We start from the raw sequence: 15,765 nt of genomic DNA on the forward strand, positions 1-15,765 counted from the left end.
TAAATATCTTCATTTGTATGAGTTTAATACTAGCAAAATTAAGATAATTTATACTCAAATTCTCTCAATCATTTTGGGTAAGTGTCTTTTTTATTTATTTAAATTCATATTTTTCTTCTTATTATTTCTAATTTCTTTTTAGGAGAACAATCTATGTTTGACAAATTATTGATTCCTGATTTGATAAAGATGATTGATGAACATAATGTTCTAGCTAAATCAGATTTAACATTAAGATTATTCATAAATATGTTCAAAGATCTAGGGTTTATAATAGACCTATGTAAAATCAAATAGCAACACCAATAATTGATTAATTTGCTAACATGAGTGTAGGAGGAGACATAATTGTAAAAAGAAAATTTAAGGTGAATTAACAAGATTGCATGAGACACACACTGCCTTCATTCCACTGTAATATTTTTTTATGTTTTATATGGAAAAGATATCTATTCAGAAGATATTCTAATAAGAAAATGTTAAAGTTCCAAGGAAGACAAAATGAATTTGCATTTCTTTGGGAGAATTGATTGCATTTAGAATCCAAGAAAGATTTGTTGTAAAATTCTTAATGTCTAACTATACTAACCTTAATTTCATGAAATCAAGATAGATTTAAGGTATTCAATATCAAAAATTTGCAATGTTCTTTATATCTAATAAATTACTTCCCAACTTCTCATTATATGATGTTTTTATCTACATGAAAGGTTCAATGAAATTACAATATATCTATGATATAACACATATATAGTTCACATATATAATCTCATTATTATAACTAATTGAATACATTTCACATATTTACATACTTTATTACGATTTTCAAGATCATTTAAGTGAATCATAAATAAGTTACTCTTCATTAATGAATTGAGCCATTCATGAAAATTGAAGTTAAAAGGTAATGCTCCAGCAAGAACCAATTCTATAAGAAATATTTTTATTTTTGGTTTATTTTCTATTAAGCTTGTCACTTGAGAAAAAAAAAATCAAGATCAACATAAGCTTTTTGTCACATTTTTTCTTAAGCAATAACATTTTGACATTAAAACAACAACTAAACTAAGATTTTAGCATATTTTTTATTCGTTGTTATATTGATTATTGAGTGCAGAGAAATATAGCTTAAAAGAGTATCAGCATCAATTATTTTGTAATTGTGATTATAACATTATGTTTAAGATTATTTTATTTGTACTTTTATCCGCATTTTTTCTTTCATATATACGACAACTTGAAATCAGCCTTATCAATACATAATCTGGTCAAACGATAAAATACTATTTTTTTTTTTACCCAGCTAAGAGTTATATTTATTTTCTTTCTTTTCGTTCTAATTCACTTCTAATAATTAATTTCATTTTTAAGTTTTACTCATTTATTTTATTTTTCTATTCTCTTTATTTTTATCCTAACATCCAAACCTAATATAAACTTTCTTTTCTCTCTGTTGAAAACATGTTATTTAAATGGACCCAAATAAAGAATTGATTTTTTTTAGTGAAAGAAAGTTGTTTTACAAAATAATATATAATGCTCATTAGTTAAAGAATATACTTTATATTAATGTGTGTAATTTTCACATTTTAAAAAAGGTAAAAATGCATCCCAAACTATTATTAGTTTTTTCCTTTTTAATTGTGTTTGAAGATGAAAGTCTCCATTTTTGAACCAAACCTATAAGACTTTGAATCCAAACCTTTTTGACTAGGAACAAAGATCTAGCTAACTCTTTTGTGGAATTAAATTATTAAATTCCCCCATTTTTCTTTTCACATTAACAATGCAAAATTTACATTATTCCAATTATATATTATTTGTGAAACATGTGAATTTATTAAACTTCTATTTTTAATTTTTTTAATTTGGGAAATGTTAAAATAAATTATATATATATATATATATATATATATATATATATATATATATATCGTGCTTATTTCGAAGATATGAAAGTATATTTATAATTATTTTTATTTTTTAAAATGCTACGTTTTACATTTTAAATTGCTTTCGTTTTCAGGAGAGTTGACTTTTTGTTTTAATTCTTTGATTCCTAATCTTTTTAGTTAACCAGTCTCCCACATAAACTATTAAACAGGAGATGAGTTTCACGTTTCATTATAAATTTCTAATAAAAAGTATAATTTAGAATTTGTGTTAAAAAATTGCTTTAGTATTTCCTATAAATAAAAATAATGAGATAACATAATTAATTGATATTGATGTTTAATGTCTTATTTAGAAAAATATAAATAATAAATTTTTTGTACTCTCTTTTATTTTAACGTAAAAACATGTAATTATTTTTAATTAAAATGACACGGTCTTATTTCGATTTATTTTTTTAAAGTTTGAAATCATTTTATTATGACTTATATATTTTCAATATTTTTTTTTTAAGTAACATTTTATAACGAATTCTTAAAACCAACTTCATTTAATGTATGACTTATATAATGTTCATTATCTTTTACTTTGTCCTTTTGATATGTTTTAATGCTATTTCTAAATTTTCAATATTATATGCTGTTATGTACAGTCATTATTGTTTTATATTATGTTAACATTTATTTTAATTTCTTTTAATTAAAAAATATGAGGTTTTTATTATTATTAAATATAGATTGTTTTATTTTATGCAATGAATAATTTTCAAGTTTTTGAATTAAATATTATAATGATATTTCTTATTTTACATTATTTTAAAAATAATACCTTTTTAATTCCTAGACTAATATATTTTTAACAGTCCATACATTATGCTAATGTGTCATATATGAAATTAAAAGACGTGCCATTTTCTTTTGTAAAAGAAAAATCACAGACAACAAAACTTGTTAAATAAGAGATCAAAACAGGACCATTTGTTCATTCTTTTGAAATGCTTTTTCCTTATTAACAATTTTTTAGAATATTTTATTATATATTTCATTAAATAGTATAATTTTACTGTTATAGAGTACTTCAATTTTTTTTAATTATTATCTTTCTTAAACGTGTAATTTCTTCCTATTCTTAATTTTTCTGTTTTTCAAAAGATATCCTAATATCTTAATGTATTGAGAACTATAAATTTTTCTCGCCTCTTCAATGATCATTTTCCAGTTCTCTGCTTTTATCATTTTGAAAAAAAAAATGTCAGTTTTACATTTTTTAACTTTTTAATATTTTTAAAATTGTGATAACATTATTTTTTATAACACATAAAAATTATTTGTACGCCTTTCAAAGCTATTTTTTCGTATAACAATGACTTAACATTTTGTTGTTATTTTGAATGCAATTTATGTTTCAATTTTTTTCTTTTATAAGAGTAAAGATAAATTGATGAAACAAAAGGGATATATAAATTAAGAATAACTTTGTATTTTCCTTTGTTAAGAAAACCCTATTAAGAAAACAAGAAAATAAAAAAAGAGTATACCCAATGATAGGAAAAAAGAAAAAAAATATACACAATTAGCAAAACATCGTATAGGTCCCAATTAATTCAAATTTAAAAATGGATGTTTGATTTTTAAATAGATTCTAAAATATATAATTATACTTATCAGGCAAAATAAGCATCTTTTTATAGTTGTAGTCATCAAATATTTTCCTTAAATGAAATATCTTAGTTATGATCACACATATTTCTAAAATTACAAAAATTACAATGGTTAAAATAAACACACAGAGTTCTCCATAGTTGAAAAAAGAGAATTAAAAGTAAGATGCAAGAACCATTTCCTACATTCTTTCACCTAACACAACTATTGCCAATATAGTTTGCATGCATGATAATGTCCTGCTTTCGACTAAGATTATCCTAAACTAATTAAACGAACATGTGATGTTAGAAGAGGATGTTTTCGCAGGTTGTTCTCTACACCAACTCCTTCATATCCATATTCACGAGGCTTGGTTATCTTTAAGAGCACCTTTTTGGAATGGTGACCCAGCTGGAGCAATAAGACCAAGGTTTTCCATCACTCTAATTCTCCTGGAACTCAACTCTGGGGACTTTCCTAAGGAGCTTGTTTCCTGAGTATATAAATGTTAAATTATTAAACCAGAGGAACAAATGGAATAAACAACATATAAAATAATTCAACTAGTACGTACATGACTTTGGCCAGCGTTATCATCGTTTGACATATCTTTTTGCCTTTTGTGCTTAATTTTGTTCTGCTCCTTATCTTGTCCATTGGATTTTTTCTTGCCAGCAGAATCTTTGCTCGATGAACCTGTTAGAAGAGAACAAAGAGAAATTGTGTTGGGCTACTCATACGTTTTGGACCTTATACATTGATTTGCAATCACGGAGAGTAATTACTTCTGACTTAATATTCAGTAAATGATTTGTATGACAAATATGGTAATACTTTAACAACCCTGGACCATCTGATTCTGGAGCTACTATGTTCTCCACTTTCATACAAATACATCCAACCAAACAGCACCAGACGTGGTCAAACTAATGGAACACGTCCAAATATAGCAACTATGTATGAATAAGACAATTGAACATAGAAACAGCGCTAGAACATTAATGTATACATGTCCGTAGAGCTACTTGGAGTTGTACAACTACTGCAAAAGGAATGGATTCGACTGGTAAATGACTAACATGGACAGATGCTACCAGAAGCCTACAAATGAATGATAAAAAACCAAGGTGGACATCCAGTGTACTGACCGGAGTGTGATGAACCATTAGGGAATGGAATGAGAAGCAACTTCCACGCCTAGACAGAGGGAAGAGATAAAAGGACAGCAGCCAGAATATACAAGTGCAACATGCAGCAGGAACAAGCACACAACAGGTAAAGTAATATCAAGAGCGATGGCTTATGAAACAGGGTAAAACGTAAAACGAAGGAGTTTCAGGAGGTCCACAGTGGAATAAAGAGAGAAGAATTACACGGCATGGCTGTAACACCATGTCAAGTAGTAATCGTGATAAAATGAGTGGTAAGCATCGCAAATGTTATGACATTTAATGACTGTATTATAACCAGGGATTTATCTAAGTTAATAACCTTATCCTAAAATCAATTACTAATTGCTCTAATACAATCAACATAAATGCTGATATTCTAACATATATATGTTAGTATTATAACAGTTTTATAAAGATATATTTATTGCTTTCCCTTCAGTTTGAGACATTCACTTTAATTCAATGTTCTTCAGCACCATCGCATTTTCCCCAGATTCTCTCTATCAAACATTTTCTTCATGTTGCATCTAGTTCATCACCATCTTGAACCTCAATCTGTTATCAATTGGACTTCTTGTCATTACAAACTTATATTCTTATATTTAATGTATAAATATATTTACTTGCAACAAAGAATTAAGGCAAAGGAAATAAGTTTTACCCCTCACCACCACAAAGAGAAAGCACAGATGCATACGGATTTCAAAACCTGTCATCCTTATATTGATAACACTTATAATTTAGTCCTCTCTCGAAAACGAAACAGAGGTAGATAGTTGGTCTTTTAAATTCCTCTACCAGTGCAGAACAGACTTTTGGTGTTAGATAAGAAATAGTAACTATTTATTTCTGCTACTGTAAATGGGAAAAAAAAATAAGAGAAAAGAATATCCTGGAGTTAAACCACCACTTTGAAGTCGTAAGTATCCTGCTACCACATGTTTGTTTGATGTCAAGAATATGAATGCATTTCTTCAAATGTCATAACAACTAACTTTAACATAAATGGTCAAGGAAAAGATATAATAGCAACTAACTTTACCTCCATTATAAAAGGAAGAAAATCCATCCTATAACGCAATTTAAATCTCAAATTCACAAAAATGTCAGGTTTGGATTAAAAGGATTTTTATTCTGTTCTGCTTGTTTACTTTGTTTCCATTTTGCAGTTGTGTTCCTATTTTGTAGGAAGAATAAGTCTTAGCTTCTGAAATTTACGGATCATATCCTAGGCATGTAAATGTGATTTGGTGCAGTTTTATATTTCTCAAATGGTACGAGAATCGTTAGAATTCTAGTTCCACTACTTCAATTACACGGTCAGATATATCTTTTGTTGGCCTAACTCAACCTTCTTCTCTTGGACCTGGGGTTCTTGACTTAGGTGCCATAGATCATATTACTGGTAAAAATCATTGTTTTCTTCTTTATCTTCTCCAAATAATTTATCTACGGTTACAATGGTTAATGGATCTAGGGTCTTACCTCATGGTGTTGGTACTATTAATCTTTTTCATCTTTAACCATTGATAATGTTCTTCATGTTCTTAGGTCCCCCTTTAACTTATTATCCATTAGTTGTCTAACCCATTCTCTTGATTGTATTATTTCTTTTACCAAAAATTTTGTTTGTTACAGGACCAAAGTTCGAGAGATAATCGGCACTGGATGTGAATCTCATGGCCTTTATCATCTCCACCCTTCTACATATGTTGGCATAGTTATGGAGTTTCCATCTATTCTTCATACATACTCAGTTATGTTATCCCAGTCTTACCAAATTGCAACAACTTGCTCCTAATTTGTTCAATTTATCTAATTTGTTGAGTCATGTCAATTAGGGAAACATAGTCGTAGTTCCTTTTCTCGTAATGTCTCACAACGTGATTTGTCACCATTTGCATTAGTTCACTTTGACATTGGGGGATTTAGTTGTAAGTCTAATTTAGGTTTTCAATTTTTTGTTATTTTTATTGATGATTATTCCCGATGCACTTGGTTGTTTTTAATGAAAAATTGTTCCGAGTTATTTTTTATATTTCAATCCTTTTATAATGAAATTAAAACTCCATTTAGGATTTCTATTCAAACTTTGTGAAGCAATAATGGCGGTTAATACCTTTCCCATTTTTTTAAACATTTTATGACTTCTCATGGCATTCTTCATCAAACTTCATATGCCTATACACCTTAACAAAATAGGGTGGTTGAGCTCAAGAATAGACAAACAACTCGCATACTTTTCATTCATGGTGAGGTTCCTCAACATTTTTGGGATGATGTTATTCTTACTGCATGTTATCTTATTAATCACATTTCATCTTCTGTTTCAAATAACAAAATTCCTCATTCTATTTTATTTCCTCATGCACCGCTACATCCCTTACCTATTAAAGTTTTTGGTCGACATGTTTTGTTCATAATTTTAGTCTTAGTCGTGATAACTCATCTCCTAGATCACCTAAATGTGTTTTCTAGGATTTACTTAATCACAAAAATGATATAAGTGTTTCTCTCATTCTATTAATTGTTATTTTATTTCCTCATGTCACCTTTAATGAGTCTTCTTTTTACTTTAAGGGTCATTTTTCTTCTTATGTGTCTTCGTCTACTACAGTTAATATTTTTGTTGTCTGTGATTCTCCAGTTTTGCCTAGTCCATCATTAGATTCTCCTCCTCCACCACCACTTTAGGTTTATAGTCAAAGACATTGTTCTCAATAACCATCAAGTGACTCACTTCAAGTGCCAATTATTTTGTCTCCTTTGGCCCCGACCAGTGAGTTTGACCTTCCAATTTCCTCTGTAAAGGTATATGTCCTACTCGTAATCCCTCTCCACGTTATATTTTTTACCATATATTATCTTCACCTTTTCATACATGCCTTTCATCTATTTCTTGTGTCTATTCCTAAATTTGTCAATGATGTCTTATCCCATCCCGGTTGATGTCAGGTCACACTAGATTAACTAAGTAATCTTCAAAATAGTGGAACTTTGGAGCTCATTACCCTTTGTTGGTTGCAGGTGGGTTTTCGCTATCAAAGTTGGTTTTGATGGTACTGTTGATCGCCTCAAAGCTCGACTTGAAGCCAAAGGTTACAAATTTTTGGATTGGATTATGGTAATACTTTTTATCCAGTGACAAAGATAGCTTTTGTTCGTTTATTTCTAACCATGGTTGCTCTTTAACAATGACCTCTTTATCAACTTCATGTCAAAAATGCTTTCCTCAAAGGAGATTTGTAGTAAGAAATTTGTGTGGAGCAACCTCCCAAATTTGTTGTTTAGGGAGAGTCTTCTATATTGGTATGTCATCTTCACAAATCTTTATATGGCCTAAAGCAGTCTCTTAAGACCTAGTTTGGAAAATTTAGTAGCATTGTTCAATAATTTGGTATGACTTGGAGTGAGGCAGTCTTTTACTATCACTTATGTTTTGAATGTGTCTATTTGATAGTATATGTTGATGACGTCGTTCTTACAGGCAGTGACCACCATGACATCTCTCATATGAAACAACACTTTTTCCACCATTTTCAAACCAAAGATCTTAGTAAACTCAAATATTTCTTGGTTATTGAAGTAGCACAATCCAACGATGGTATTGTTATATCTCAAAGGAAGTATGCATTGGATATTTTGGAGGAAATTGGGTTTGATGAATACAAAATTTGTTGACACACTCATGGATCGAAATATCAAACTCCTACCAAATTAGGGGGAGCATATTTCAGGTCCTAAGTAGTATAGAAGATTAGTTTAGAAATTAAATTACCTTATATTTACTCATCCTAACATTTCCTTTACAGTTAGTGTGGTGAGTCAATTTCTCAAATTTCCATCTGAAGATCATTAGAATGCAGTCATCGTATATTGAAATACATTACAGGATATTCTGGAAAATGTTTGTTATATGGTTCCAATAACCATACAAATGTTGTTTGCTATTCAGATACTAATTGGACAAGATCTCTTGATAGAAGATCTGCTTCCGAGTATTGGGTCTCCATTGGTGGTAACTTGATCTCTTGAAAGAGCAAGAAACAAAGTGTTGTGATAAGATCTAGTGCAGAAGTAGAATATAGAGTTATGGTCTCGGCCACTTGTGAACTTGTTTGGCTGAAGCAATTGCTTAGTTACAATGTGGATATGTCACTCAAATGACACTTAAATGTGACAATTGGACTGTTTTTCATATCAATTCTAATCATGTATTTTATGAGAACCAAACACATTGAGATGGATTGTCATTTCATTCGAGAGAAGATTGTATCTAAAAACATCAAGACTGAGTTAGTCAACTCAAATAATCAATTAACATATATTTCCACTAAGTTTTTATAGGGACCGAGCATTGATTATATTTGTAAAAAGCTTGACACATACAATTTATATGCACCAACTTTAGGAGGACGGTTAGTTATATTGTGTTTTATGTTAATTAGGGAAACATAGTTCCTTTGTTAATTATGTTATTTTTACATATTTATTTATATTTGGACATAGCCTACATTCTCATTATTATAAATACATTACCCTATGTGTATTTTTTACACAAGGAAAATTAATCTTATACCTAGTTTTACTATATCCAATAATGTGCATATGGCGGATCAGAAGAAGGCTAAACTAGATAAGAGTAGAAAGTGCTTTATAGGAGACAATGATGAATACAAGGCATGGAGATTATATGATCCAATCTAAAAAACTATCACTTCTAACATGGTGTTTAAAGAAGAAAAAAGTTAGGACTAGAGCAAAAATGAGATTGAAATCTAACAAGATGAACTAAATTGTGAAGATGAAAGTGAAGTTGAAGGAGAGAATAATCAAGAAGCTAGAAAAAATGAAGATGTTAGGATATAGGATGATAGGATAGAAGGCAGGGGAGCCAAACGGTATTGGGCAGGGGGTAGCAAGCCAAACGGTGGAAGGCAATGAAGAGCTGGAGCCAAACGGTAGGAGGCAGGCAGAAGTAAGCCGAACGGTGGAAGGCGGTGAAGAGCTGGAGTCGATCGGTTGAAGAGTGACTAGCCTAACTGCTACAATAGTTAGGATGGGTGGGAAATATTTATATTAAATAAAGATATATTGTAGGAAAATATTCAATATAAGATATTCATAGTAAATAAGGATATATTCTAGGAAAATTTTTAGTATAAGATATTTATATTAAATGAATGAAGATATATTCTATGGAAATATTTAGTATAAGATGGGCGGGAAATATTTATTATAAATAGAGCTAGAGTTTATTGTTAGGGATATTGGAGAGCATGGGGCTGAAACTGAAGAACATTGAGTTGTCCATGGCGTCAATCCGCAAAGATTTACAAGAATTGATGAGGATGATGGGAGGGCGAGCCCCACAACTAGATGGAAATTCGGATGGAAGCCAGGGGTCTGTCAACGGGAAAAGGGGGGACCGGACAAAAGAAGAGGAGGGCGAGAGAGATGGTGGACACCAGGAGGAGCATCCAAATTGGAGGAAAAGGGTAGAGTTACCCATTTTTTAAGGGATTGATCCGTTGAATTGGATCAACAAAGCAGATAAATTTTTTGAACTACAAGGGGTGTCCAATGAAGAAAAGGTGCGCCTAGCCTACGTCAGCATGGAGGAAAGTGCCGAATACTGGTTCAGATTTTGGAGGGAGAAGGCCAAGAACAGCTCGTGGCTGGGTTTAAAGGAGGCGATGGTGATCTGATTCGGAGGAAGGAACAAGGGGTCAGTCTTCGAAATACTAGCGGCCAGTAAGCAATCAGGATAAGTGGAAGAATACATCCAAGATTTTGAAATCTTGGTGGGTCAGACGAAAGGAATGCCCGAAGAACAATTGATGGGGTACCTTATGGTAGGGTTACAGGAGGGAATTCGTAATCAAGTGCGGTTGCTTGACTCGTAGGAGTTGATGATCGCCATGAGAACTGCAAGGGATGTCAAGGAGGCCTAAGGCGGGGCAAAGGCTGGGAATTGGAACGTGACAAAGAACCAATCATCTTGGGAACGAACGAGCGGTGAGGAGACACGGCCCGGGGCCAATCGCTATAACCCAGGCCAATCAGGAGTCATCGAGTGGTCCGAAGCCAATCACTATAACGTAGGCCTATTGGGAGTCGCCAAGAGTGTGGGGTCAGTACGGAAGGAGGTTAGTGATAATAATGGGAGAAACACCAAGAATTTGCCTTATTTAGAACTCCTGAAACAAAGAGAGGAGGAAAGGTGTTTCAGGTGTGGGGGACCGTTTGGTCCAGGCCATCGTGGCCCAGAAAGAAGTTTGAGAGTGGTGATATTGGTGGAGGACGAGGAGGAATTGCCACCACCCGAGCCCCTAGACTTGAATCGAAGAGGAGCCATTAGATTAAGCTCCCCGGTTCCAACCTTGAGCACAAGGTTATTCTGCAACGGGGTGTAATGTTAGGATATAGGGTGATAGGATAGAAGGCAGGGGAGCCGAACGGTAGGAGGCAGGGGGAAGCAAGCCGAACGGTGGAAGGCGGTGAAGAGCTGGAGCCGAACGGTAGGAGGCAGGCAGAAGTAAGACGAAAGGTGGAAGGCGGTGAAGAGCTGGAGTTGATCGGTTGAATAGTGACTAGCCTAACTGCTACAATAGTTAGGATGAGCGAGAAATATTTATATTAAATAAAGATATATTCTAGGGAAATATTCAGTGTAAGATATTCATAGTAAATAAGGATATATTCTAGGAAATATTTAGTATAAGATATTTATATTAAATAAAGATATATTCTAAGGAAATCTTCAGTATAAGATGGGCGGAAAATATTTATTATAAATAGAGCTAGAGTCTATTGTTAGGGTTATGCTTTTGATTATTGAGTTTGTTTGACAGGCAACTGCGGCTACAGTCCTGTGAGAGAGGTTATGCTCCCATACTAGGGAGGTTATGCTCCCAACTATCCTTTGTTTACAGAATTATATTACCATAAAAAAAAAGTAATTCATTGATTCATTGTTCTATGCTTGTTGTGAGTGTGTGAGAGGTTGTTCTGGTTAGGTGTCATTCCCAGATACGCAACAGAAGAAGACAATGGTGAAACCAATCTAGATAGCATTTCATTTGCTTCATCTCAAGGGAGGGGAGAACGAACAAGAAGTGCACCAAAATGGATGGCAAATTATGAAGTTTTGGAACGTTATTTTGAAGAAGAAAACTTAAATGTAATGATGATGATGATTGAAAATGATCTAGTCTCATTTGAAGAAGCTCTGGTGATAGCACTGGAGAGAAGTAATGTCAAAAGAAATTGAGGCTATAGAAAGAAATCATACTTTGAAACTCGCTGTGCTATCATAAGGAGTCAAACCAATGAGCTTAATGTGCATACTCATCTAGTCCCCATATCCAATTTAAAAAATCAAATATTATCCATACTTATACTCGCACTCAGTCAATGTGCAGCTTCCTCGTCAAAATCAAAACGGATTTAGACAATGTCCACAGAGACAAGTTCATTTGCTATCGAACGAGTTCATTTGTTATCCCTATATACAACCACTGCATATCATTGGCATAATTATATCAATCTTTCTCCAAAAACATCGTAACATGTCTTTTATGGGCACAAATGTGTACCCTTAGCTTGAGAATAATGATAATCCACTAATTGTTGTTCTCCTCTCTCAAACACAGTCATATCCTCTACCTTCATAGTGGGGTGCTCGAAAGGATCCTAATTGACAAACCAAGCCTCAATGGTAGTAAACAAATCTAAGAAATATCCGTCATTGAATTTTCCTACAGTACCTGGGAAAACCAAACATTTTTTTTCACCTTTATAATCAGTCTTAGGGGAACCAACCAATTTTTCAACTTCAAAACAAGCCATTCAAAAACAACCAAATCATAATAACAGGCCCCAATAGAGAAAAGGCAGAAAAGACAAAAACGCAGCACCCAAATAAGCAAAGTGCAGGAAAAGTTAGGCTAGCCAAAAAAAAAGGTCCTCAACAAAAGGGAGACCGATAGACCAATCATGGCCAAAAACAAATAGGGAGGGTCATCCTGGACAATGGTTGACAAAGACCAAGACAAACCAGAGGAGCTTTGACACCAACTTGAATTTTAAACAGAATGCTTTATTGATCTCTTGCAAAAGAGAGCCTCAGCTAGGACTGATTATGTACACTTATGATATAAGGGATAATGCAGGAAAAAAGCATCTCTGTAAATTACGGTATTAACCTAAAACAATTAGAGATATCTAGCGAATCGAAAATAACATAAAAAATATAAGAATATTGCATTTGATAATTATACAAAATCAACTACAGCCAACAACAACAAACGAAAAATGGATACCACCAAATGATGGTACAAATCACTACTTTGATTACACTCATCTCTTTTTCTCCTTTTTTTCTTTTTCTTTTCTCTGGAAAGAGAAAATTCAAAATAGCTATGATATTTGTATTTGGGTAAAGTAAAACCATTAGAGTCACAAGAAAATTGGCTAACCTTTAGGCTTTATTGAAGACCCCTTTGACCTACTGGATTTCGTACTAGGAAGGTCCTTTGCCCATAAAGAAAATGACACCAAAGGAATTATGGTTAATTCAAAGTGATGAAGACAACTTGCTGCCTAAGTGAAAAACTGTTGAAGATCACACTCCTAACTTTATCATTAGGAATCCAAACAAAGAAGGTATGGATACCTGCTCAAGAGTTTGCAAAAGTATTTTCCTGAGAGAACCATCGTTATTCTCAATTATCTGAAAGCTCAGACATGTAAGCACAGAGAAAATCATGCCAATACCATGATAATTACAGAGACAAAATGCAACTAAGTAAAGAGTATCAAATGGTTACCAAATATCATCTTACCTTCTTAAACTCAGCACGGCATTTAATAGGATCTACGTATGAGCTGCAGAAGCAAAGAAAGACTTTCACAAGGAATTAAATGTGCAAACAGGTGCCTTGTTAGCCATTGCACCCCTTTTAAAAGTATGTTCTAAATAAAAGATACATGAAGCATTTTTATCCTAAAGTGCATTCAGCCCCTAAAAGTACATGCAAAACAGATATATAAGCATGCATTTTATTGTATAGTAAAGAACATGAATATAAGTAAAAGTACTAACTATATATAACTTCCATAATGCCTAACAAGGATGTCCCCAGGCGATCGCTTGCTCCGTTTGCTTGGCTTAACACTCTTGTTAACACTATTTTCATCAACTACCTACAACAAAGCCAATTATTTAGGCTTAAATTTACTTTTGGCCATTGTAAAAGTCAAATTATACATTTAGTCTTTTAATTTTCCAAAATCAAGCAATTCTGGTTCAGTGTTAATATCGGTATGTTTGTTAATATCAAAGTTTAACAATAAGTAATACCAATGTTAAAATTCTTTAGTTTTGAAAAATTGAATGACCAAAGGTGTTATTAAACTTTTTGCAGTGACCAAAAATGCATTAGAACAAAACAATAACAACCTAAAGTAAATTTCATCCATAAGAATGGTGTAATTTAAACATCAATCAGTTAACCAGCAAGCATGAAAATTCATCTACCTGCGCAGGCCACCATGAGTTACCACGAAGCTTGATAAATATCATATCTCCGAAAGTCACGGAGTCATTGGCATCGCCTTCACTTGTTTCAATTTTCCCGCTCTCACTCCCACAACCACTCATAGTTTAAATCTCAGCACTACGAAAACCCAAAGGCCTCAACTTGGTCCTTTCACTGCAAAATAATACACTAAACCTACCGGATAACAAAATTGTTATACCTTTCTTACTTAGCCAAAGAATTCAATTGTCATATAAAGCACCAAAAAAAAAGACCAAAATCTAAAAATTGTTGACTATAGTGTTCGGGAATCAAATCACTTTCACCAGTGGCATGCAAGAATGATTAAACGCAAGAAAAAAACCATACATGTTTGGCAGGAAAGTACAGTAAACACCTAAGAGAAAAATGTGTAAGGCAAGAAGTAAAGAAGAAAAAAGTGTGAGGAAAGTACAAACCCCACTGGCTTCCTCTAGGAGATTACCCTCTGTCACAGAACTCCAAAATCCTTGTTTTCCAGATTTGCTCTATTATCAAATATCTATTACAGTCATGTGTTTATATATATAGAGAGAGATTTTTGGGTTAAATTATTAACTTTTAATGGGTATTTGAAATTTAAAAAACAAAATACAAAAATGTTCATAGAATTTCCAACTATTTTATCTAAGTCTTTAATTCAATTATTTGGTGTTATTTTATTTTATATATATATATATATATATATATATATATATATTAGTAATGTTAAATACACAAACACATATATAAACACACACTTACGTACATGTGCATATATACATATATATATATATATATATATATATATATATATATATAATTTTCAGAAATATAAACTTACTAAAAATAAGTCTTTTAACAATTTCTTTTACAACTTTTTAATAACGTATATGTTCCAGTTTGTAATTTGTTCATTTTAAATATTATTTTAAAATAAATTCAAACAAACTAATAAAATTATAACACGTGTCCTATTATAAAAATTTATTAAAAAAATTGTTAAAATATCATTATCCTAACAATAATAGAAAGAGTGATTCTAGATGGCATGACAACCTAATATGACCTAAATGAACCTAGGGATGACGCATTTCTCTCTGTTCCATATGCTGCTCCATGTGTGTCATTTATTATCCAAGGTCATTTTAGTCTAAACAAAGTATCTATAAAAAGCTAGGAGTGTCGAAAAGCAATCATCATATTGGACTAGCCTTCTCATCATCCAATTATTCAAAAAGGGTCTCAAACATTAAAATAAAAGGGGTAAAAAACAAACTTACAAAACATAAGAGAAAATATAGATCCCAAAATTATTCTAAGATAGAAACTAAACACACCAAGGAAATGTAGGTGAAAAATATCCTTCTTAATCATGTTTATTTTTCTTAAATACTTTTTCTCCATATTATATAGATATTAAGGACTCATCATATAATAAGATGTTTACAGGAATAATAAGTGCATAAAAATATATGTAAACTTACCAAACATAAT

General features: G+C 32.0%; 1 protein-coding gene across 3 annotated transcripts; it reads right to left on the bottom strand.

The window, feature by feature from the left end:
- Positions 1-3,638: 3,638 nt before the first annotated feature.
- LOC106762862 (hepatoma-derived growth factor-related protein 2) lies at positions 3,639-14,796 on the bottom strand. Of its 3 annotated transcripts, none has more exons than XM_014646954.2 (8): positions 14,709-14,796; positions 14,250-14,445; positions 13,815-13,915; positions 13,555-13,597; positions 13,386-13,442; positions 13,189-13,243; positions 4,111-4,232; positions 3,639-4,029 (listed from the first exon to the last, which is right to left on the bottom strand). In XM_014646954.2, the coding sequence occupies exons 2-8, from the start codon at positions 14,370-14,372 to the stop codon at positions 3,898-3,900; spliced, it is 633 nt and encodes a 210-aa protein (XP_014502440.1). In that variant the 5' UTR covers positions 14,373-14,445; positions 14,709-14,796; the 3' UTR covers positions 3,639-3,897. The 3 variants fall into 3 exon arrangements, with proteins under 3 accessions (XP_014502440.1, XP_022636469.1, XP_014502441.1); XM_022780748.1 differs by having other exon boundaries at positions 14,250-14,439; positions 14,709-14,776; XM_014646955.2 differs by having other exon boundaries at positions 14,250-14,424; positions 14,709-14,774.
- Positions 14,797-15,765: the final 969 nt, after the last annotated feature.

This window comes from Vigna radiata, chromosome 5, assembly GCF_000741045.1.
Source record: "Vigna radiata var. radiata cultivar VC1973A chromosome 5, Vradiata_ver6, whole genome shotgun sequence".
NCBI lineage: Eukaryota > Viridiplantae > Streptophyta > Magnoliopsida > Fabales > Fabaceae > Vigna > Vigna radiata.

Coding starts and splice junctions, on each gene's coding strand:
- LOC106762862 (XM_014646954.2), bottom strand. CDS start 14,372: ATGAGTGGTTGTGGGAGTGAGAGCGGGAAAATTGAAACAAGTGAAGGC. Junction 13,598..13,814: donor CATTATGGAAGTTATATATA/GTTAGTACTTTT, acceptor TTGCTTCTGCAG/CTCATACGTAGATCCTATTA. Junction 13,244..13,385: donor TTTTGCAAACTCTTGAGCAG/GTATCCATACCT, acceptor TTATGGGCAAAG/GACCTTCCTAGTACGAAATC.